The following is a 23,392-nucleotide window of genomic DNA, read 5'->3' as shown; positions in this document are numbered from 1 at the left end:
ATAAATGAAATGAAAATAACTTTTATTTGTTTAGGAGAAAAGGGAAGGAAAATAAAGCGAGATGAGCTTTTTCCTTTAAATTTTTTCAACTTTAGAGATTCATTGAATCCTTTCAAATTCATTCCCTTAAAATTTTTTCTTTTCATTTTGTTATTCAAATAAAAGATTTTTTCATCTTTTTAAATGCTTATTATTTCCTTTTTTGTATTTTTTTTCATCCAAATGCACCTAAGAGATTTGGCTGAGTTGGATATATACAACAATACTCTTAAGAAAATAAAGACATTGGTTTGAGTTGACCTTGAGCTATCTTAATACTCTCCTTGTTAATTTTATAAATATTTAGGCGATTCATTTTTACCATGGATACCTAATTTTGTTTTATTGAATTTGCATGATCACTTTTATTGATGTAAGTTGTGTTTTATTATCGGAATCAAAATATAGTATATTATTGATCGGAATAAAACATGTCAAACGTAGAGCCCTTTTCCAATATCAAGCTCGATACTATTTTTGTTATAGGTAGACTCGGAAATAACCAGAAATTAGTAGGTCATGACCCAAAGATTTCAAACCGTGATTCGAAAATAAACTGATCCTCATTTTTAGTCGGAACTTACTTTTTTTTAGTTAATTTTTTAAATTTTGATTTAAAATATCTTTAATCTAGCCCAAAAATCGGTATACTGGTTTTAATTATGAATTGAAACACAATATTAATCCTCTTAAGTTCATATGTAAATATTACATATGGTGACTTTTGGGATGATGATCAACTAATAAAAATAATGTGTACATAATTAGTATGTTTCCATCATCTTTGCATAAGCTTGTTGTGTATCAATCTTGTAATTCTCTTAACTGAAATCACCTTAAGAGTAATAAGGGTCTTACTTATTCCAAACTAGTATACATACATAGTAGTCCAATTGATACTTGTGGAATTCACGTTTTAATATCTCCGTTCGGTCCGACGAATTCGACGTAGTAATATATTTGTTCGGTCTAGTTCATGCCTGATTTACAACGTAATCATCACACATCAAGAGTATGTCATTCTACTATTGATAATTCATATGATCATTATATGCAAGTGATGTTGCATCAGATGCTCAGAGATCGTTTCTCGAAATTCCTCTAATCACATCTTAAGTCCTTCAAAAGTTGCACACTTGAAAACAGCAGCTTGAACTTACATGTCCAAGAAAACTGCTGAACAGCTTACAACAACCAATTCAGTTTGGAGTAGTCTTTAAAATACATAACATATAGAGTATACCTGAATCTTAATTACCAGAAGACCAATATACGGAAGACTTGGACGCGCAGAAAGATGGAAGATCAAGCCGATTGCAGTATGTCCAAGGCAACTTCCTTCAGTGATGGCATAGTTTCTCGTTCGTGTACACAAATGTACTTGTCACCCATCTTTCCCGCCCTTCTAAGAACCTGCCATGGACCAGGATAACGTCTGCAATACAAAAGAAAAACAGACCATTTTTGAGGATCAGAACTGGTATAAATCTGGAACTACGCAACTAACACGCAGTGAATGACGACTAACCTGAAAAGAGTACCACCATTCCGTCCTTTGAAATTATGGATGTAATAAACGGTCTCCATTTTCGGGAACAGTGTTTTGGTAAGTTCTGCCAACTTTGGGTAGAAGAATTTAGGGTAGTCTATAGTTCCCACTTAAGGATAACAGTTTGTTTATCAAATTTTGTCAAAGCAAACAAATGGAACAAGTGAAGGTTTCATGCATTCTATTGACAGAGTTTAGCAGAGGCAATGTCACATGATTTACTAATCTCCTTGCGAATCGCTAATAAAAAAAGCGAATTATAGTCGATTTTAGGCTATTTAGGACATTTTGAACGAATCACAAATTCAAAAAGCAAATTAACTGGCGAATTATGTTAAACTGATCAGAGGTGATTAACATCACTCCAATAAGTTTAGTTTGGGTCATATTCTGGTGAATGATCATGGGTCACTCGGTCCGGTTTCAGGTTAGTTCAAGTCTCGGAGTTGGTTACATTCAAGTCTATTGTTCTTTGCCTTCTCCATGTTGGACTGAGTCAATTTCAAGTCTCAGGAGATGTGTTACTCAAGACTATCGAATTCGCCAACACCCCAGCATGGACAGGAAACTTGACGCTTCATTTTAGATCGGAAAATGGAAAAAAAAACAAGTTCAAAAAAAAAAGGTTCAACAATGCTTGATAGAAGGACCCAAAATGCTGATAGTCTAAGTCTATGTTGCTTAACGTACCCGTGTCCGATCCTTGATGCTCGGACATAGGTGAGACACTTAGACACTTCATTTTAGGCGTAAAATTGACTATTTAGTTGCATTCAACACTTGGACACGTACCAGTATCCAACATCATACCCGAGTCCAAGTAACATAGGTCTGAGTGGCACAACTCAATGACATGCATATCTGTATAAAGGATACATCCCGATCTTATTCGATCCAATTCTCCATTGAAAACAATCAATTTCCTAGAAGTGTTGACAACAGCCTCCTTATAAAGTTCTTCCACAACAAGCATCTCTACATTCACAATTACCACATCATAAAGAGATGGAACAAGCATCAAATGATGGAGAAAATGAGATGCAGGATGTACCTTGAACATTGAAATATGGGTATCCAACAAGGAAAAGCTCATCTTCAGGTCGCACACGGTCGGCCATTTTGACTTTTGTGCTAAAGCCAAAATCCTCAAAAAAGGATGGCTTAGTCAGGTAATCTAATTTGAATGAAACTCCTCCAAAAGTGGACTCTCTTGCAAACTTCACTTCATTTGCTTCAGGGAAAAACTGGAAACAAATGCAAGAAAGAAATAAACAAATTAATAACAGAAATCACATAAAGATTTAACGTGGTTCACTAACAATGTGTTGGCTACATCCATGGGACATGAAGGTAATGTGCATGAGAAAACTAATACAGATTAAGAGAATTGACGGGTTATATATAATACCCAGAACAGAATATCTTGAAATGACTAAACCTAACCAAGACCCCCACCCTCGGATAACTATGAAGCGAGAGAGAAGATTTAGCTCATATTATCACAGTAAGTCTGTATTCCACGTTTAACAAGATTTGTTCTTAGAGTATTTTTGCTATAACCAACTAATATGATATCGCTACAACACAAGGCCAGCTATAGAATCTAGATCGCTCAAGTTTTCATGCTCCAACAAGTTAAAATAATGTTATAATATATTGTTGACCCTTTATCAAAGAAGAAAAAAGAAATTTTCAAAATCAACTATTTAAAACACGAGAGAAGGTAATAGATTCAGAGGGTCATATGTGCAAAAGAACATTTTCTTTCGTCAATCGTGTTCCTTACTGCTACAATCTGCATGAGTCTTAATTCTTAGAAATTTAGATGACTAGGAATGGGACTCAATATCAAATTTGCACATTGAGAATCAAGAAAACCAGACCAACTATTTCTAGGAGGAGAAGACTACATATAATTTTCCAGAAGCATTCATACTATCCTGGTCCGAGTAACTTTTTCTGGAGGGACAAGGCTGTCACAAAACTCACGAATCAACTGCATGCTTTCAGTCATCTCGATACCACCTTCACCATCACCTGAACCAAGGATCAAAAAAATTATAGCAACTAGCATTTATATATTAATATGTCAACAGCAGGATTTGGGTATGAGAATGAAGCAAGGATCTTCTGTCCACATCTGTCTCATCTTATGTTCTGTTGTGCCAGATTCTGTCTCCATCATACACATTCGCCGATTACATAAGCAACTAAGGTGAAGTGTCAAGATAAATCAGAAGTAACACATAAGACGAGCTATAAATTGGGAAATATGTCCCAACTAGGGTTGTTCAATGGGCCGGATAAGGGCCTGTCTGGGATTAAGTAAATATGGGCCTGGTTGGATAAGGGCCCTTTAAACATAATATGGGCTTTAAATGGACCGGACTTTGGAAGCCCGGCCCAACCCTAACCGACCAATTTTTATTACTAAAAATTATTTTAATCCCTATTTATCAATTTATAACAATTTAATTATCATTTATAATAATTAAATTGAAAAAATATTAATAGTCCCCATTGACATTGTCATTTATAATATTAAAATTATATATTAATTATGATAGTTACAAAGACCCGTTTCCGACCCTTATTGAGCCTTTTATAGCCCGCTTCATATTAATTATAGTAAAGCACATTTTTGGCCCAGCCCTTGCAGAGCCCTTCTAAATACGGGCCGGATAAGGGCTCAAAAAGGGGGCCTGGCCATTAAACACCCCTAGTCCCAACCCAGGAGTGAGAGAGTATCAATATAAGCATGTATGTCGAACCTGGCACTGACTGTAATCCGGAAGTTGGGAACTCAATCTCCTGCATATAAGTTTTATGTTACACACAACATTACAGCTTCCATGGGTGATTACTAAAGTAGTGGTAGGAAAGGCATCACTAACCATAAGCTGTATATTATCCTTCATTGCCAATTCAGTTGCTTCTTTTGCCTGTGAATTTACAAACATAGATAGTGAAATTAAATAATTGAAGTGTAAAATCACAAGAGCTCAGTGTTGCAACAAGAAAAATATGGATCAATGCTATGCCTTACAGAAATTCAAAATGGGGGCACATTATTTTGTAATCTTTAGGATGTTACAAAGAGGTTTGTTGGTAAGATAGCAAAGCAATGCACAGAGAATAAAACAGAAAGGTATGAAACTGTATCCCACTATGTTCTAATCAACCAAATAATACATCTTTTTAAATAGTCATAAAACCAAAAACCCACTAACCAAAAGATAGTAACTAAAAGCCAATAAAAGTGAAATAAGTTGTGAAGACACGTAGCACTCCACACCTCACACTACAATACTAAAAATAACTAATAAAGCTAAAAAAGAGGGACTAAAAAACTAACTAATATTTTGAAGCACTTTGTCAAACACTCCAACTTCCTTCAAATCTGCAAACACCAAGTTTCTGCCTGAAATATTCATGCTTAGCTTCAGGAAGTGCCTTGGTCATAATGTCAGCTACTTGTTCATTTGTACCACAAAAAACAAGCTCCACTGTACCATTTGCTGCCAGACTTCTTATATAATGATATCGAATATCAATATGTTTTGTACGACTATGAAAAGATGGATTTTTTGTCATTGCAATAGTAGCTTTGTTATCACAATAGATTGTTGTTGTATTTTTTTGTTCTTGATCAACATCCATCAGCAATTTTCTCAACCACACGGCTTGGCACGCCACTGCAGTTACAGCTACATACTCTGCTTTGGATGATGATAGAGCAACTACTTCTTTCTTCTTTGACTTCCAACTTCCAAGAGACAGCTGCTGACCCCAAGTGAAATGCATAACCAGAAATGTTCTTCCTGTCATCAACATTACCTGCCCAATCACTGTCGCTGAATCCAACCAAACTACAACCTGCTTCCTTTGAATACCACAACCCAAAATCAACTGTTCCAGCAACATAGCCAAGCACCCTTTTTGCTGCACCTAAGTGTTGCATAGTTGGGCTATGCATGTATCTTGACAACACACTCACAGAGTACATAATATCGGGATGAGTGTGAGTTAAATAATTCAAACCACAGATAAGACTCCGATAATAGCTTGCATCAGCAGCTTCTGTAACATCTTCTTGTTGCAATTTCTCATTTGCATTCATAGGTGGTGCTACTTTACAATTCTGCATACCAAATCGCACAAGAAGATCACGAGAATACTTCCTTTGAGAACAGAACACCCCACCATCAACTTGCTTCACCTCTAAACCAAGGAAGTACTTCATTCTTCCCATATCTGACATTTCAAACTCACGTTGCATACAACTCTTAAATTTTGCAACTTATCACCATTCGCAACCTTCTTCACATACAAAGTAGGCTCACACTCACTTCTTAGAAAATCATTGGCAAGAAAGTAAGAATCAATTCTTTTAAACCATGCCCGCAGCGCTTGTTTAAGCCCGTAAAGAGCTTTGTTAAGCTTATAAACCTTATGTTCATTGCCATTTACAATGAAACCATCAGGTTGAGATACATACACTTCCTCCTCCAACCCTCCATTCAAAAACGTTGATTTTACATCTAATTGATATAGTGGGAGATTAAATTTTGCAGCAAAAGATAGGAGAATTCTTACAGTTACAAAGCGTGCTACAGGAGAAAATGTTTCTTCAAAATCGATCCCCTGATGTTGTGCATAGCCTTTGGCAACAAGACGGGCTTTGTACCTTTGGATACTACCATCTGCTTGACACTTTACTTTGAACACCCACTTGAGCCCAATGGGTTTCTTGTCCCCTGGTAAATCTACCAAGTCCTATGGGTGATTGTGCTCAATGGCTCTCATTTCTTCCATCATTGATGATTTCCACACCTCAGTTTCAATTGCTTCTTCAAAGCATGTGGGCTCTGACACATACAAGGCGAATTCACATGATTCATAAATCTCGGTCAATGATTTAAACTTTCTTGGAGGTGTCTCTGTAGACAAACTTGATGCTGAACCTGATCTTACATTGCATATTCCACTACTTCTACCTGGAGTGATACTTGCGGTAGGGGACGCCGTATCACTTTTTGAAGGAGAACTTAAAGGGGATGTAATTACTAGAGAGTCTTTACCAACATGATCATCACAAAATGGCAGCGGAATTTCTGACATTTCATTTTCAGAAACAAAGTTCCAACTTGCATCTTCATTAAATACTACATCCCAACTAATCAAGACTTTGCCATTTACAGGATTATATAGTCTACTCTATAAGCTTTGGATTGTGTACTATAACCAACAAAAATGCAATTTTCAGATTTATATCAAGTTTTTTTCGCAATTGTGAATCAATCAAAGCATAAGCTATATATCCAAAAATACGTAAATGGCTTATCGTTGGTTTTCTACCCTTCCATGCTTCGTACGGTTGCATTTTGCACAGCCTTGGTTGGAGAAATATTAATAATGTAGACAGCAGTAGCGACTGCCTCTCCCCAAAAATACTTTGGAAGATTCCTCAAGCATTCATCATGCTTCTGCCCATCTCCACAATGGTACGAGTTTTGCGCTCTGCAATGCCATTCTGTTGCAGCGTACGAGGTGCTGTAAGCTCACGATGAATCCCATTCTCTTCACAGTAAGTGTTGAACTCAGTAGACAAAAACTCCCCACCCCTATCAGTTCGCAATGACTTGATTTGACATCCACTCTGCTTCTCCACAAGAGACTTAAATCTCTTGAACTGCTCAAATGCCTCCGACTTGCATTTCCAAAAATACACCCAGCACATACGACTAAAGTCATCAACTAAGAGCAGAAAATATCGACGACCTCCAAGGGACTCAACAAACATAGGACCACAAAGATCAACATGCACCAATTTTAAACAATGTGAAGCCCTCCAAGCTTTGCCTACTGGAAAAGATGGTCGACATTGTTTTCCATAAACACATCCCTCACAAAAATTAAGACTATCAATTTTAGGCAATCCTACAACCATCTCTTTATTGCCTAATAATTGTAATCCTTTGATATTCAAATGACCATATCTAAGATGCCACACATCAGACTCACAGTTTTCTTTCACAACCAAGCTCTAACTATCACATTCATTTAACACATCAAGTGGAAACATTTTATTTTGTGTCATTTTAACATTTAAAAAAATTTGGCCAGATTCTCTTTTAGCAATTCTACAAGAATCATTTTCAAAGAGTAACGAATACCCATTTTGCATCAACTGGCCAACACTTAATAAAGCATGTCGAAACATGGAGCATATTGAACATCATGAAGGAGTTTCACATTACCCCTTACAGTTTTAAGAGCTACTGTACCTCTACCTTCAACTTCAATTGGTTTGCCATTTCCAAGCCGAAGTTTGGATTTTTTTCGTTTCATCAAGCTCCTTGAACAAAGACTTTGTGCCAGACATGTGATTGCTGAACCCACTGTCTATGAACTAAACATTATTCAACCCATTGTCATGAGTTGAAAGAGCCATAAACAAATTACTTTCTTCCGGTAAATTGTCTGATTGCTCAGCGAAGTTTGATTGTTTATCTCCACCCTTCTTCTGCCAACAACTAGCTTCTTTGTGCCCATATTTTTTGCAATAGTAACATTGGATGTTACTCTTCTCTTAACGTTCTCCATATTGGCCACAATCATTAGAATTTCGTTGCTCACCGAAATGTCCACGGCCTCTGCCATTAGTACGGCCTCGTCCTCAACCTCTACCTCTGCCACCACCACTATAAGGTTTGGCATTTTCATAAGACTCCCCCTTTGCTTGAAAATCCTTTTCCTCAACATTTTCATAAAACCTTTTCAATCTATCTTCATGAGCTAGTAATGAAGACAACAATTCATCAAATGTATAGGTACATAGGTGTCTTGATTCCATAATTGCAGCAACAATATGATTATAATTAACGGTTAATCTTCTCAAGACTTTACTCACAACAGTTTCACTCTTAATGTCCTCTCCATAAGATTTCATTTCATTAACAACGGCAGACACTCTAGACATGAAAGAATTAACTGACTCATTTTTCTTCGTCTCTAATGCTTCAAAATCGGATCTAAGAGTTTGTAATTTCACATTAATCACCTTCTGATCTCCCAAATACTCTCTTTGTATAATGTCCCATGCTTGCTTTGAGGTGCTTGCTGCTGCAATAGAGGAGAAACTACTATCATCCACTGCTTGTTGGATGTAAAACAAAGCTTTAGCATCCTTCTTTCGAGTTTCCCATAACTGTTCGTCGGCTACTTTCGGCTTCTTATCTTCAAAACCATTTTCAACCAAATCCCACAATTCTTGATATCTGAACATGGTTTGCATTTTTAGACTCCAAAATTGGTAATTTCCCCTTTAAAAACTGGAATCAAGGGCTGCGTATCACTTCTTGTATTGGATGCCATGGAGGAAGGTTTCTCTCACCTTACTTGTGTTTCACTCAGATAAGAAGGAATTTTAATCTGTATTGGAGAACTACGGTGGCTCTTGTTTTTTGGCTCTAATACCAAGATTGTTGGTAAGATAGCAAAGCAATGCACAGAGAATAAAACAGAAAGGTATGAAACTGTATCCTACTATATTCTAATCAACCAAATAATACATCCTTTTAAATAGTCATAAAACCAAAAATCCACTAACCTAAAAATAGTAACTAAAAACCAATAAAAGTGGAATAAGTTGTGAAGACACGTAGCACTCCATACCTCACACTACAATACTAAAAATAACTAATAAAGCTAAAAAAGAGGAACTAAATAACTAACTAATATTTTGAAGCACTTTGTCAAACACCTTTAAAGGACTGTAATATTATATATGTTCAACAGAAGAATTCTCGAGACCAGAAATGAGGGATTTTGTCATTTGCTAAAGATAATGTCATTGCATTCTTGATAGATACTATCAGACGAATTAACTCAGCAAAGAGTGCCTTTGTAATATCCTTGTTTCACCCTGATCAAGTTCTAAATAGTAAATAGAGGATCTCAATCATGGAATAAAAACTCTCTTGTGTTATGTAACGACCATTATGTAACGAGTTCGAGAGTGTTCTTGACGTTAAATACTGTTATATAACGATGCAAGAATTTTTCTGGTCAAAATGCTGAGTTACGTAACGTGTAAGGTTTGATGTTTCACTATTACAATGTTATCTGTAAAAAAGAGGTTATAAAAAAATTCCTTTAGCATCTCCCTAAATTGTAGAAAAAGTTATTCTAACATGTCCCCGTGACAATATCATCAATACATTATACATATTACATATCACTTAAATTATAGTTAATTTTACTTTTAGTTCTTGAACAAAATACTTAGCTAATACATTAATTAATTAATTATCCACTAAAAGTTCCTCATATAGTGCAATTCTACTAGCTATGTGCATGTTATTGCATAATAATAGTAGTTCATTAACAAAAATGCAATTATTAGCTCAAAACTCCCCCTTATGTGATTTTCTTTCAAAAATTCGGACTGCATCGGTCACAATTCACATTATACTCTATTATATTTATAATCGTTTTTTCGCGACACATCGATCGATTTGCAAACGCATCCTTGACCACATTTTTTCATGATCTCCATACATACATCAAGACAAAAGGTGAGCATTATACAAATTCCAATACTTTCTTAATACTCATTTGTTAGGGTTTTATATTATGGTTGTATTATATTTAGTGATGATGTGAATATGGAGGCTCAAGGAAGAGAACATGACGAGAAAACAAGAGAAAAACAAAACCAAAAGACACACAACATAAACAAAGCATGAACACTAAGTTTTAATAGTACCTATGGTACCTAATACATTTAATATTGGTCTTGTAAAGTTGATTGCACACAAGAACAATGAGATTCTATCCTAAAGTCAATTAGTAATAGGAAAAGTAGCCCATCAAACTCATATTTTAGTAAAGCTCTCTCTAATTTTTCGATGTTGATAACATGTAGGTTATTCTTCCAAGAATACCCTCTCCAAAATCAAAATCATTCTAGCTAATATACTTGTATATATTAATATACCCATTTTCACATGATGATGAAAAAGGCATGGAAAAATATAACTGAAACAATCAACAATTAGGAAAAATAATTCAAGGTAATCAAAATTCAAAACATGAAGACTGGCTTCGGAGTGTTGAACCATGCAATTTTCATTCTTATGCACTTTTGCACATGGGCATAATTTGAAATTGTTAAAAGTAGAAAAATGAAGAACATAATTTAATGGGAAATTAAAAAGAAATAGAAAGAATTACCTGAGAAAGAAGTTCAGAGTAATCTGTTGGAAATGAAGTATCAGAAAGTGAGACATTAGAAGCATAAGTGACAAATCTGATATGCTCATTCCTTCCTTTTAGCTTCAATTTATTAGTTCCATTTTTACTACTTGATCTTAAAACTCCATTTTTGTAGCAATCTTTGATTTCAAAAAATGGGTATTTCCCAACCTATTTGTTAAGCAAATTTCAACCAATTCTAAGAGGAAATTATAAACCATATGAAGGATAATAAGAAGAAAAGAAGAACTTACATTCGGTAGTGGGTAAGAATGGATTGTAGTCGCCATTTTGGCGCCGGATAATGGCATCCTAATTCTGTTCTGTTAAGTGGTAACCAGAAAATAGTGAAAGAGGCCTTCTGCTGTCAAAGCCACATAATTAATGGATACTCGACATAAAAGGCCATTAGTAACTTGTGGAGTTTACTTCATTTTATTTTTATTTAATTTTGAAAGGGGATTGAGATAATACTCTGTCCATTTTAATGAATTTGCCTCATTCTCAACTCATTTGGAAATAAATACTAAATTATGGTAATGATAATGAAAAGTTGGTATAATTTTAGTGGAATATTACTTAACAAGTTTAATGATCATTCTTATTCTCCTTCAATAGTTTATTTTATTCACAAAATTTATTCCAATTCGTTGCCATTTAAAAATGTGATATTAGGTGATAATGAAAAATTGTGAATAAAATTTTTTTATGATAAAAGTTTCATATGATATGAATTACATGATACTTGTCATAAAAATTTAACCTACAAATTATAAGACTATTTCTAATCACTAGAGTCACTCAAAAAAAATTTTGGGGCATTTGTCCTAGAAAATTTTACTTTCAAAATTTAAAATCCTGAATTTTAGCAAGTAGTTTAAAACTTACTTGACTTAACTAAAACTAAATATTTTAACATAATTGACTTTCATCATGATATAAAATGACGAATTAAACTCAATAAGTCAACAATATCCCCTTATGTAAGTCAATGATTATCATCAAATACAATTAGTAAATACTTCGTATATAGATCACATGTTTTGCATGTTCATCAAAACATACAAAGAGTTGTACCCGCAAGATGATCATTTAGTACAATAATATTCATTTAAAGTTTTACATACCAATGTTTTTAAACTAATTTTCAAAACAAAACAAATAAAATAATTTGTAAAGACCATTTAACTAGTCTTTTTTACATTGTGAACACTAATTGTATAAACATTATCAGTTTTAAGAGTATTAAGAATAATATCACCATATATATAATTCTTTACAATACACTTATCTTTATTGAAAATCACCACACAGTTGAGACATACTTAACAGATTAAACTTAAGTACACTTACCAGAAGAACGTTATAAAAAGAATTAAGAGATTTGTTGCCAATTTTACAAATACCAATATTTCGCATTTAGCTTTATGTCACAAAGTAATTGTTTCAAAATTTTTTTTTTAGTTCAGAGAACGAGGATGATTTTACCCTCATGTGTAGAGAGCATTCACTGTCCAAAATCCACTTGTGATCTTTAGGTTTATCCTACAATTACCTTGTGTTAGAATAAAAAGAAGGAATTATACCGTCTTCATTGATGAGAAGTTCATGAGTAATTAGCTTTCCAATAAGATTGTCATAAAGTAGAGTGTGAAGGTCTAGAGCAATGGCAATCACTTTAAGATCCAATCGAACTATTTTTCTAATTTTTCTTCGTTGGTAAATGTTTTGCCCAATGAGTTCACGTTGTTAGCAATCATTGTACAACAATTCGACAACTCTTTGATAGATTCATTTTGAATTCATTTGAAATAACTCATTTTTACGAACATTTATACTTATGTTCATTTCTTTGGCGTGACCAGTACCTTCATATATGAAAGTCAATTTGTCCCATATTTCTTTTTTCGTGTTGCATGATGATATACAATTGTATTCTCGAGAACTGAGAGCATAATAAGACAATTTATGGCACGGTAGTTCTTGGATATTTGTTCAAGATCTATTTATGAGAAATCGAATTCTACTTTAGGTACGTAAGCACCTTCTGCGTGTTTCTTTATAGGAATAAAAATGGTCTTGTTTAACATTGTTCTATCATTGAATATCTTGATGTAATTAAAAAAAATCTTCATAATATTCCTCTTGTGTCCAATCTTGTCGCCATTGAAATAAGAAGATCTATTGGAGGCACGATGACCATGACCATTGGAGGCACGATCATACATTGAACCATCTCGCAAAGGATCTATTTCTAATAGCTAGATTTGATTAAATCTTTTGAAATAATGAGTTAGAGCTCTGATATCAATTGAAGAATCGTTAATGGAGCTATAAGATGAATACTCTAGAAGGGGAATTTAATAGAGAATGGTTTCATTTTGGAATTATTTGTCAAGATTCTAAATAATTCTGTTCATCAATGACTTGAAGTGAAACAAAATATAGATGTGGAAACAAAAGTAGACAAAACAGTTCATTTGTTTACGAACCACTAATATCTAATCTCCGCCTAAAGTTATCCAACTCCTAGAATTTCAATCTCCATATCTTCTTACTCCTAGAGCTTATTATGCATTTCAAGAGAGGTTACCCTTATCCCTCGAAACATCTTAAGATGAAGTTACTCTTACCAGCTTCCTAATCACTTAGACATATGATCGTGTAAAAAATAAAAAGATACTTAACTCATACTTACAACCATAGTTCTCATAATCCCGATTCTGATCTACGATTTTATGATCTTATGATCAAACAATAGGCGATTGATCCGGATCAGGTAGAATCTTAATGTGGTAAAATCGTGCGATCCTACTTAGCTCAAGAATTTAGGTGGTGGGATCATAACACGATTCTAAGATCCTACGATGCAACGATCCAATCCTACATGGGTAGTTTTAACTGTAAGATATTTTCATATAATACAGATTTCACTTATATATAAATATATATTTAAAATTATTATATTAATACCTTTATAAAAATCAAGCTTTTTATTGATTTGCAATTTAAAAATGATTATTAAAAGTATTTTTTTTCAAAACTATTTAGATGAATCAAATAAGTTTTTACTTACACCTTAAAACTAAAAAAAAAATATATAATTGATAATCAATAATCCAAAGCAAATTAAGGCATATCTGTAGGATCACACGATCCTACGATTCCAAATATAATATATCCTACCTCTAAATAGTAGGAAATACTTTAAATTAAGAGTTTATGTTTTCAACTATATCTTTGTTCCTAATGAACAAAAAAAGTCGTCACATAAGTTTGGTTATGGTCATCAGATAGTGATATTCCGCCCAATGTTAAGGTGCGGAAAATGTAAGAAAGTAGAATATTATATTTTATATTTTATACTATTGTGATTTAGTTTTTCCTTAATTTAATATTTCGTAATATTTTATTTCATTGTTTTACTCCTAATGTCTTGTATAAACAGATGTAATACCTCTCACTATTATTTAATACAAATTAAATATTTAAAATCCAAATTAAATTTGGTGATACCTCCACATCTTTCCATCGACAATTAGGTGCAAATATATTTGAGTAATTTCCCACCACCTGATCTCACAAATATTTCACGACACGTAAGTCCATGTCTATAACAATTAACATTCCACCAAACTTGATTTAAATATCCAAGAGTCACACTAATATATATAGATTATTTTAACACATGAAATGAGATCAATTAGAAAGTAAAAGGCATAATTAAAAAATGACAAAGGTTAAGGTACTTGTAGTAGGAGGGACAGGATACATAGGTAAGAGGATTGTTAAGGCATGCTTAGCACAAGGCCATGAAACATATGTACTTAGAAGGAGAGAAATTGGCTTAGACATTGATAAACTTCAAATGTTACTCTCCTTCAAGATGGAAGGGGCCCGCCTTGTCGAAGGCTCTTTCTCCGATCATCATAGCCTTGTTGAGGCGGTGAAGCTTGTCGATGTTGTGATCTCGGCCATGTCGGGTGTCCATTTTAGAAGTCATAATCTTTTGTTGCAACTAAAGCTTGTGGAGGCTATTAAGGAGGCCGGAAATGTTAAGGTATGTACCATAGTTTTACATTTGTTGAATACTTATTACATTCTTTTATTAGTTTTTGGTCTTTTAGACTTGTTTTATAAAATCAAAAAAAATAGGGACTTGATTTATAGGTGAAAAAGTTGAAATGTGAAACCAACGAAATATATAAATATGACATAGCAAAAAGTTAAGGTTGTATAGCGATGAGTTATGTGGTCCATTTGGTACAATATCATTGTAGAGAATTTCGAAGTATATTTATGTGGAAGAAATAATAAAATAATAATGTGGACAACAAAATTTATAGTGGTATTGAACAACTAATGCTTAAAGTAATAATAATAGCACTAGATTCATATAAGATTACAATATATATATATACTACTATATTGTAGTAGCTTACTCTTATTCTTACAATAACTCACTCTAAAATATTGCTCTCACTTTTGCTTTACCACTCAAGGATGTTGTGGTGGGATGATGAAAATGCAAGTGATGAGCACCCTATTTATACTACTAGAAATGCTCCAAAATTCAACAAAGGTTGGTAAGTAATTAAAGCTTTTATACTTAGCTTATTAGGGAGGGGTGATAGGAGTAAAATTTTACCACCCTTGGTTGTAAATTTGACTTATTTATGCATTGATAAAAGAGAAGTGGTTGGTGGCTTTATTTAACAATCAGATCCTCAAATTGCGGTATTTATAGTCATCAGTTTAGTATTCCGTTAGAAGATAGGGTTTGGTTGGGGAGATAGCAAGCAATTTATAGCACGCTTCTACATGTCTCTGCTAGGTGTCGATTCTTTCTCTCTGCTACTCCATTTTTTTGTGGAGTGTTTGGACAAGTGAGCAGGCGTCGTATTTTGCAATCTTGGAAATACTGAGAGAATTCAGTTGATGTATATTCTCCCCCATTGTTTGTTCTTAGACATTGCACTTTTCTACCAACTTCTTTTTCCACTGCTTTTTTGAATTGCTGGAACTTGTTGAATGCTTCTGATTTCTCCTTCATAAAGTCTACTCAAACATATCTAGAGTAATCATCTATGAAGGTGATCATATATCGTAGGCCACTTACTGAATGTTGGTTGACCGGCCCAAATACGTCTGAGTGAATAAGTTCTAAAGGTGCCTGAGACTTAAACTTGAGTCTTCATATGGCAACTGGTGTGCTTTACCGAATTGACATCTGGCACAAATTATATCTTCTTTGACATCCAATTCAGGAAGACCCATGAGCATCGATTTCTTCATCATCACTTTAAGCTTATTATAGCTCACGTGACCCAAGCGTGCATGCCACAAGTCAGCTGTCTCATTATTCCTTGTCTTGTCTACATATGCTGTTTGAGCAGACATTACATAGACAGATTCCAACCGTTGTCCCTCTAATATCGGTGTTGAATTATCCTCCAAATTTTGGTACACCTTTACATCTCGAGGTCCAAAGAGCATATAGTTTTCTGAGGCAGTCAGTTGTGATACTAACAATAAATTCTTTGTCATACCTGGAACATGGTAGACATTATCCAGTTGAACTTGCTTGTTGCTAAATCGCGGAGGTGCGCTTTGCCAATATGAGTAATTGGCAATTTTGAGTTGTTTGCTGTAATAACAACTCGACCACGCTTATACTCGGACATGCTCACAAACTTTTCTTTATCTCCAGTCATATGATTCGAACAACCAGAGTCGATGATCCAATCATCCTTGTAATTGATCATCTTATCATTTGTTGCGGCAAATGCATTGGCTCGGTGTTTCAGGTTGACACAACCATCATGTCGAAAGACTGTTCTTCCACATCTAGTTCACATTTTGAACTAGACTCTTCAACGGCATAGGAAGCTTGAAAATCCCATTCTTTTACGCTTCGGCTTTCTAGCTCTACCGAAGTTACAACATTCCCTTCTATTGACTTAGACCAGCATTCTCGAACATAATGTCCCCTTTTACTACACTTGTAGCACACAACCTCTCGTCCTGTCCGGGTCTTATCTTTATTCTGATTTTCTTGTCGATCTCAAGTTCCCCCTTGATGGAAGCCTCCTTTTCCTCGTCCTTTCTGAAATCCTCCTGACTTTTGATTTGACTTGTCAGGTAATGGATTACTCGACAGACCAATCTTCTCACCACTCTTATTTGGATTTTTGTTTCCAAATAGAGCAGTCTCTTCATCTTTGACAGAAGCTCCGGAGATTTGATTATCTAGAGCTTCCTGATTAGCTAACACATTTCCAAACTCGATTAGAGTTGGTTGTGTAGCCCAACCTCGGATGGTCGTGACAAGACCATTAAGACTCGGCTTCAAGCCGCGCACAATGATCCTTCACATCCTAGTCTCCGTGATCGGATTCTCTGGATCCAACTTTGTGATTTGCTCACACAAAGTCTTGACTTTAGTAAAATATTGGTTCACCGTCAATTTATTTTGTTGGATCGACATTAGCTCGTTCTCTAGCATCTGGAGTTGAGCATCGTTCTTCTTGGAGAACAACCTAGACGCTATGTCCCACGCCTCCTTGGGTGTCTTCGCATCCTTGATACGGTGCAACAACTCGTCTTCAACAGTTGCTGCCAACACGTACATCGCCTTTCCGGCTTTAATCTTCTACTTCTTTGACTCTTCTACATCGGTTGGTATTGTGGTATCACCACCACCCACTATACCCCCAAGGTCTTGACCCAACAAATAAAATTGCATACGTATGCTCCACGTAGTGTAATTATTATTGTTGAGTTTCTCAATATTACCAGATGTACTCGCAATATCCGCCATTTGTGATTTAGTTACGCCTAAGTAAGTTTGGTCTCTCACCAAAAACTTCACAATCCCAAATTGACACAGATGGAATTTTAATGTGATCACTTGATCACTGGGGTAGCCAAAATTATTTTGACTAATTTTTACATGTCCCTGATTGATAATTTACCAAAGTGAGTCTCACAATAGACCGTTTGGCTCTGATACCAATTGTAGAGAATTTTGGGGTATATTTATGTGGAAGAAATAATAAAATAATAATGTGGACAATAAAATTTATAGTGGTATTAAACAACTAATGCTTAAAGTAATAATAATAGCACTAGAAACATATAAGATTACAATATATATACTACTACTATATTGTAGTAGCTCACTCTTATTCTTATGATAACTCACTCTAAAATATTGCTCTCACTTTTGTTTTACCACTCAAGGATGTTGTGGTGGGATGATGAAAATGCAAGTGATGAGCACCCTATTTATACTACTAGAAATGCTCCAAAATTCAACAAAGGTTGGCAAGTAGTTAAAGCTTTTACACTTAGCTTAATAGGGAGGGGTGATAGGAGTAGAATTTTACCACCCTTGGTTGTAAATTTTTGACTAATTTATGTATTGATAAAAGAGAAGTGGTTAGTGACTTTGTTTAACAATCACATCCTCAAATTGCGGTATTTATAGTCATCAGTTTAGTATTCCGTTACAAGATAGGATTTGATTGGGAAGATAGCAAGCAATTTATATCTGTATCCCTTCAAATCATACAAATAATGTTGTATTTAGTATTTTTTTAATAAACATTTTTAGCTTATTATATATGCAACTTTAAGAGTTGTATGTGTATTATAATCATAAGCATAGATAACATGAGTACAACAACTACCAACAATTATTGTAACATAAAAGCACTTTTGTTGGCATATCAACTTAAAATTTATCATTGAAAGAGTCTTTTTAAAGATTATTAATTTTGAATATAAAAGCTATTATATTTTAAAATATTAATTTTGAAAATAAAAGCTATTATATTTTATATATTCCAGTATAAAAAAACTTTAAAAAAAATTGGACTTTTGTTTTTAAAACTTTGATAAGTCAAATGAAATTACAACTACTAATGTAACTCAAATCAAACTCTCAAACCATGAGTTACCATGCAAAAATAAAAAAAGTTTTTCTATCATGTTAAAACTTAAAAATTTAGGATTACCATGTGAAAATTTAAAAAAATACTTTATGCAATTTTTATTCATGATAACTACATTTTAAAAGATACTCTCTTCCTATAATTATCAAATACTTTCTCATTTGATAATGCACCAATTGGATCACATAGAAGGAATGAGTAGCCAAAAAAAATAATTTAATGGGCGATGCATAAATAGTTGGATCCTATGACTCATAAGGATAAAGGTAGCTAGGAACTAGGAAAAAAGGTTATCAACTAAGAAAATGAATTATTTGAAGTGAATATTTCAAAAAAGAAAATGAGACATTTAATTAAAATAGAAAAAAGTTTAAGCAATTTAAAAATTACTTTTTAAATATTAAAATCAAACTAATAGCATTAAGATAAATAATTACTTCATATAAATTCAAAATAAATTAAATGTTTAAATTAATTTGCACTTACACTTACACTTCATATCAACTCTGGTCAAAAGCACTTACAGCATAATTTGCTTTTAGTGAAATATTTAACGATATTTAAATTAAATGTCACTACTTCAAATTTTTAATAGTATATATAGTGGATTAAATGACATTTATTAGATCCTTCAGCAACATAATAAAAAATAATACTAAAACTTTTCGCGACATAGGATCTATTGACATTTCTCATAAATGCCACAATAAACTATAGTAACAATTTTATTACATATATCATTAAATATCAAATAAAGTGTCACTAAATCACTTTATAGTAGAATTTAAAATAAAATACAATAATCATTACACTAAAAATATAAATTAGTGGCATTTTTTATGCCACTAAATCCAATATTACAAAAAGTTAAACTTGTTGTAGCGTTAAATCCTGCAACATAATTAGAATGCTTACGTTTTTTAATTTATCATGATTATAATTTGTAAAATAAAACTTTACAACTATAATTTCAAATAACCTTAATATATTAAGGGTGTACAAACGAGTAGTGAAAATTAGTTTTATATAATTGTTTATTATTTTCACTATTGGTGAATAACAATGGATGTATATACATATATACTTCAGCGTTTCTTGCCATCAGAATTTGGTATGGACCCAGCAAGAATGGGACATGCACTTGAACCAGGAAGGATTACATTTGATGAAAAGATGACTGTAAGAAAAGCAATTGAAGAAGCCCAAATCCCACACACTTACATCATTGCTAATTGTTTTGCTGGCTACTTTGTGGGTAACCTTTCTCAAATGGTCACCCTTTTGCCTCCTAAGGAAAATGTTCTTCTCTATGGGGATGCCAATGTCAAAGGTACGTACCCACCTTCTTTTTAGTGTCCGTCTTGTATGAAACCGTCTCACTGTTCAATAGTAAAAAAATATTAAAAAAATAATGAAATTGAATTTTGATCATTTGTACAGGAAGCAATTTTTTAAAATAGCTTCGGCTGACTCAATTAAAATCGTCTCACGGTAAAATAACCTCGATAAAAGAATTAGTGAAAATTTAATAATATTAGATGTTGATGAAAATTTCGGAGAGAAAACACAAATTTAAACAGAATTGATAAATAAGAGGGATAGGTAGGCCCCCAAAATTTGAAAATGCCCAATTTTGATGTGTTTTTTGTTATCACAAACTATTATTAATTATCTTTTATCTTTACTTTTACCTTTTTTAATTTTATGAGATTTAAATTATTATCCAAATAAAATTGTAAACACTATATTTTTTATTTTGAAAAAGGTGTACAAAATAATATTTTATGAAAATAATTACATGCATCACTAAACATACACATCCTCTGGTTTTTATTAGTTATGCTACAGATAGTAACATCTTGTGAAAAGAAATGTCACTATCTGTAGCAACTAATAAAAACCAGAGAAAGTAATTAAACTGTTAGCCAACGCCTGACCACGTTACGTTTATTAATAGGTTGCTTCATGGACGAGGATGACGTGGCAACATATGCTGTGAAGACCATAGATGACCCTCGAACACTAAACAAAACTATAAACATAAGGCCTCCTGATAATATATTATCTCAACGAGACTTGGTTGAGATGTGGGAGAAGCTCACTGGAAAGCAACTTCACAAGAACACCATTTCGGCCAATGATTTTCTTGCTCCACTAAAAGGTATACCAATATATTACTTTTCTATATTTTTTTTAATCTTGACATTTTGAATTTTACTTATCATATACTCGTATATCATTTGACATGTGAAAATATTAAATTTGGTAAGGTAAATTGAGAAAGTTAATATGCCCTAAATAAAAATGAAATATTTAAGATGATTTGACCTAATTAGAAAAGTGGACATTTGAGGTGAATGGGAGAGATTATTAAATTTTTGATCATTAATCACTAAAAACATTGAATTATTTAAAAATTTATTTTTATCCAACTGTTTCATAATACTACCTCCATTTTACTGAAAAGGGAACATTTGTTTTTTTTCACGTTACCCAATATACTTATGAATGCTTATTATCTCTTATTATACATAACGAAATATTATAAACAGTGGATATTAATAATCTTTGCATTGAAATAAATCAAATAAGATCTCACTTGACTATGTTTTGATTTATAAATTAAGAATAAAATACAAATTAAAAGTAATAAGTGAATAGTATTAAAAAGCAAACGTCATCTTTTCAGCAAAATGGAGGGAGTATATTTTTCATATAAAAGTACTCTCTTCTATCATTACAATTGATACTATCATTTTTATATAATTTTAATATTTTTTTTTAATACTTAACAACATCAGAAATAAATAATTTGCAAGAAAAACTATACACTTTATTTGCACGTCTTAGGCAACCTAATCACTTTCTGTCACTAGTGTTGGAAGGTTGTCTAACTTTTGGGATTAGGCCTTGGGCATAGGCCCAACTCGCCCCTAATAGAGTTGATCATGGCGATTACTTGTTGTGCACTTCTGCCCGTAATAGGGTTGATTGTGGCGATTACTCGTTATGCTCTCCTATTGAAATTGTAATAAACTAAAACTTGGTAGTAAAATACAACTACTTCATTTTTGTTTAGTTTTATGTAATATAATTTAATATAAAGAACGAGTAATATGATCCATTATACATGTCTTGTATGCATTTTTATGTGATTTCAGATGATGGGGAATACGCTCACCAAGTGGGAATTGGGCATTTCTACCACATCTTTTATGAAGGTTGTCTTACAAATTTTGAGGTGAAAGATGATGAAGAGGCTTCAAAACTCTATCAAGAGGTTGAATACACAAGGATGAATGATTACTTGAAACGTTACTTGTGAACAAATCAACGTAGGTTAAGACTTAAGACTTATGAATTCATTTATGTTATGTTTGGGACGATAATTTCATTTGAAAATTTGAAATTGGCTTAAATTTATTATTTGACAAATTAAAAATTTTCAAATTTGAATTTGAATCAAATTTCACCATTGTTTTTAAAATAGTTAAAGTTGAGAATTTGAGAATGACTACCCAAATCTTGTAATTCTCAAATTCTTCATTTATAATTTCATAATTAAAATCCATAATTTAAAATGAAATACTTGTTCCCAAACACTAAATTATTATTTTTTAACCATATTATTTACTTTTGTTGCCTCATGTCAAACTTGAATCCTGAATAAATGTAGTATATTATTACACAATAATAAATACAAAATGGAAGCATACAATGATGATTTTCGGAAACTAAATGTTCCACAATAATAAATAATTATATGATAAAGCTACTTTTATTATATACAAGAATAAAATAATATCTCTGAGCAATTATTATTAAGCGAAAAATTCATAAACGCTAAGACTATCCTAAAATCTTGGAACATAATAAGAGGAAACCTTTGATAAATACTTCTGCAATCTGATATCTAGATAGAACATGAATATGCAAACCTGACTATGAGCAACTTTTTCTCAAATGAATTGAATATTAATCTCAATGTGCTTGGATCTTTGATGATGAACAAGATTTCTATCCTGATATGTAGCGGTAATATTCTCAAAACACACCAAAGTAGCCTTAGGAATAGACAATTAAGCTTAAGTAGAAGAGCACAAAGCCAACAAGATTCAGAGAATACATTGGCAACACCATACAATTCAGTTTCGGCACTAGAACGACACAAGATGATTTTTCGTATTGAGGATAATTAAAGATAGCAGATTGCTACCTAGAAAGACATATTACCCGAGAGTAGAACAACGAGTATCAAGGCCTCAGCCCAATCAACATTTGAGTACGAAATAACAGTGATGGTGGATAAGAGATAAAGCTACAGACCATAATGAGGTGTTCCACGAATATATCTTAGAATTATGAGACGAAGCCATATGACTGCATAAAAAGACATACTTGTTCAACATCTTTGAAGATGTTTGATCTAGTAAAAGTTCAGTATTGCAAGGCACTAACAAGATTATGAAAGTAAAGAGAATGGAATCTTCAAATGGAGAAAAAAATGATTTATTGAGTTTGGGTTTGATCCACTGGAGTAAGGCAAAATTTACAAAAAGGACAACCCTATAAAATGATACGTGAATATGTT

The 23,392-nt window shown here is 33.1% G+C and overlaps 2 protein-coding genes across 2 annotated transcripts; one reads left to right on the top strand and one right to left on the bottom strand.

Annotated features, from left to right (window-relative positions):
* Positions 1–939: 939 nt before the first annotated feature.
* LOC130799696 (protein LPA3) lies at positions 940–11,246 on the bottom strand. The gene is made up of 9 exons (XM_057662885.1): positions 11,101–11,246; positions 10,826–11,017; positions 4,483–4,530; positions 4,360–4,399; positions 3,525–3,625; positions 2,640–2,832; positions 2,465–2,563; positions 1,568–1,685; positions 940–1,474 (listed from the first exon to the last, which is right to left on the bottom strand). Exons 1-9 carry the CDS (start codon positions 11,155–11,157, stop codon positions 1,345–1,347), a joined length of 978 nt encoding a protein of 325 aa, XP_057518868.1. The 5' UTR covers positions 11,158–11,246; the 3' UTR covers positions 940–1,344.
* A 3,309-nt stretch (positions 11,247–14,555) lies between these two features.
* On the top strand, positions 14,556–22,274 carry LOC130799740 (isoflavone reductase homolog). Its single transcript, XM_057662950.1, has 4 exons — positions 14,556–14,906; positions 19,891–20,131; positions 20,759–20,962; positions 21,963–22,274. The coding sequence occupies exons 1-4, from the start codon at positions 14,577–14,579 to the stop codon at positions 22,124–22,126; spliced, it is 939 nt and encodes a 312-aa protein (XP_057518933.1). The 5' UTR covers positions 14,556–14,576; the 3' UTR covers positions 22,127–22,274.
* Positions 22,275–23,392: the final 1,118 nt, after the last annotated feature.

The sequence above is a fragment of the Amaranthus tricolor genome, chromosome 14 (assembly GCF_026212465.1).
Source record: "Amaranthus tricolor cultivar Red isolate AtriRed21 chromosome 14, ASM2621246v1, whole genome shotgun sequence".
Taxonomy (NCBI): Eukaryota; Viridiplantae; Streptophyta; class Magnoliopsida; order Caryophyllales; family Amaranthaceae; genus Amaranthus; species Amaranthus tricolor.
The sequence above is the reverse complement of the archived record's forward strand: the minus strand, read 5'-3'. Positions and strand labels throughout refer to the sequence as shown.

Bases quoted from the DNA above. Each gene is read 5' to 3' on its own strand.
- LOC130799696 (XM_057662885.1), bottom strand. From the start codon at position 11,157: ATGCCATTATCCGGCGCCAAAATGGCGACTACAATCCATTCTTACCCA. The intron at 11,018-11,100 runs GTAAGTTCTTCT...CTTAACAAATAG, and splicing joins ATTCTTACCCACTACCGAAT to GTTGGGAAATACCCATTTTT. The intron at 4,531-10,825 runs GTAATTCTTTCT...GTAAATTCACAG, and splicing joins ACTCTGAACTTCTTTCTCAG to GCAAAAGAAGCAACTGAATT.
- LOC130799740 (XM_057662950.1), top strand. From the start codon at position 14,577: ATGACAAAGGTTAAGGTACTTGTAGTAGGAGGGACAGGATACATAGGT. The intron at 20,132-20,758 runs GTACGTACCCAC...GTTTATTAATAG, and splicing joins TGGGGATGCCAATGTCAAAG to GTTGCTTCATGGACGAGGAT. The intron at 20,963-21,962 runs GTATACCAATAT...ATGTGATTTCAG, and splicing joins TTTTCTTGCTCCACTAAAAG to ATGATGGGGAATACGCTCAC.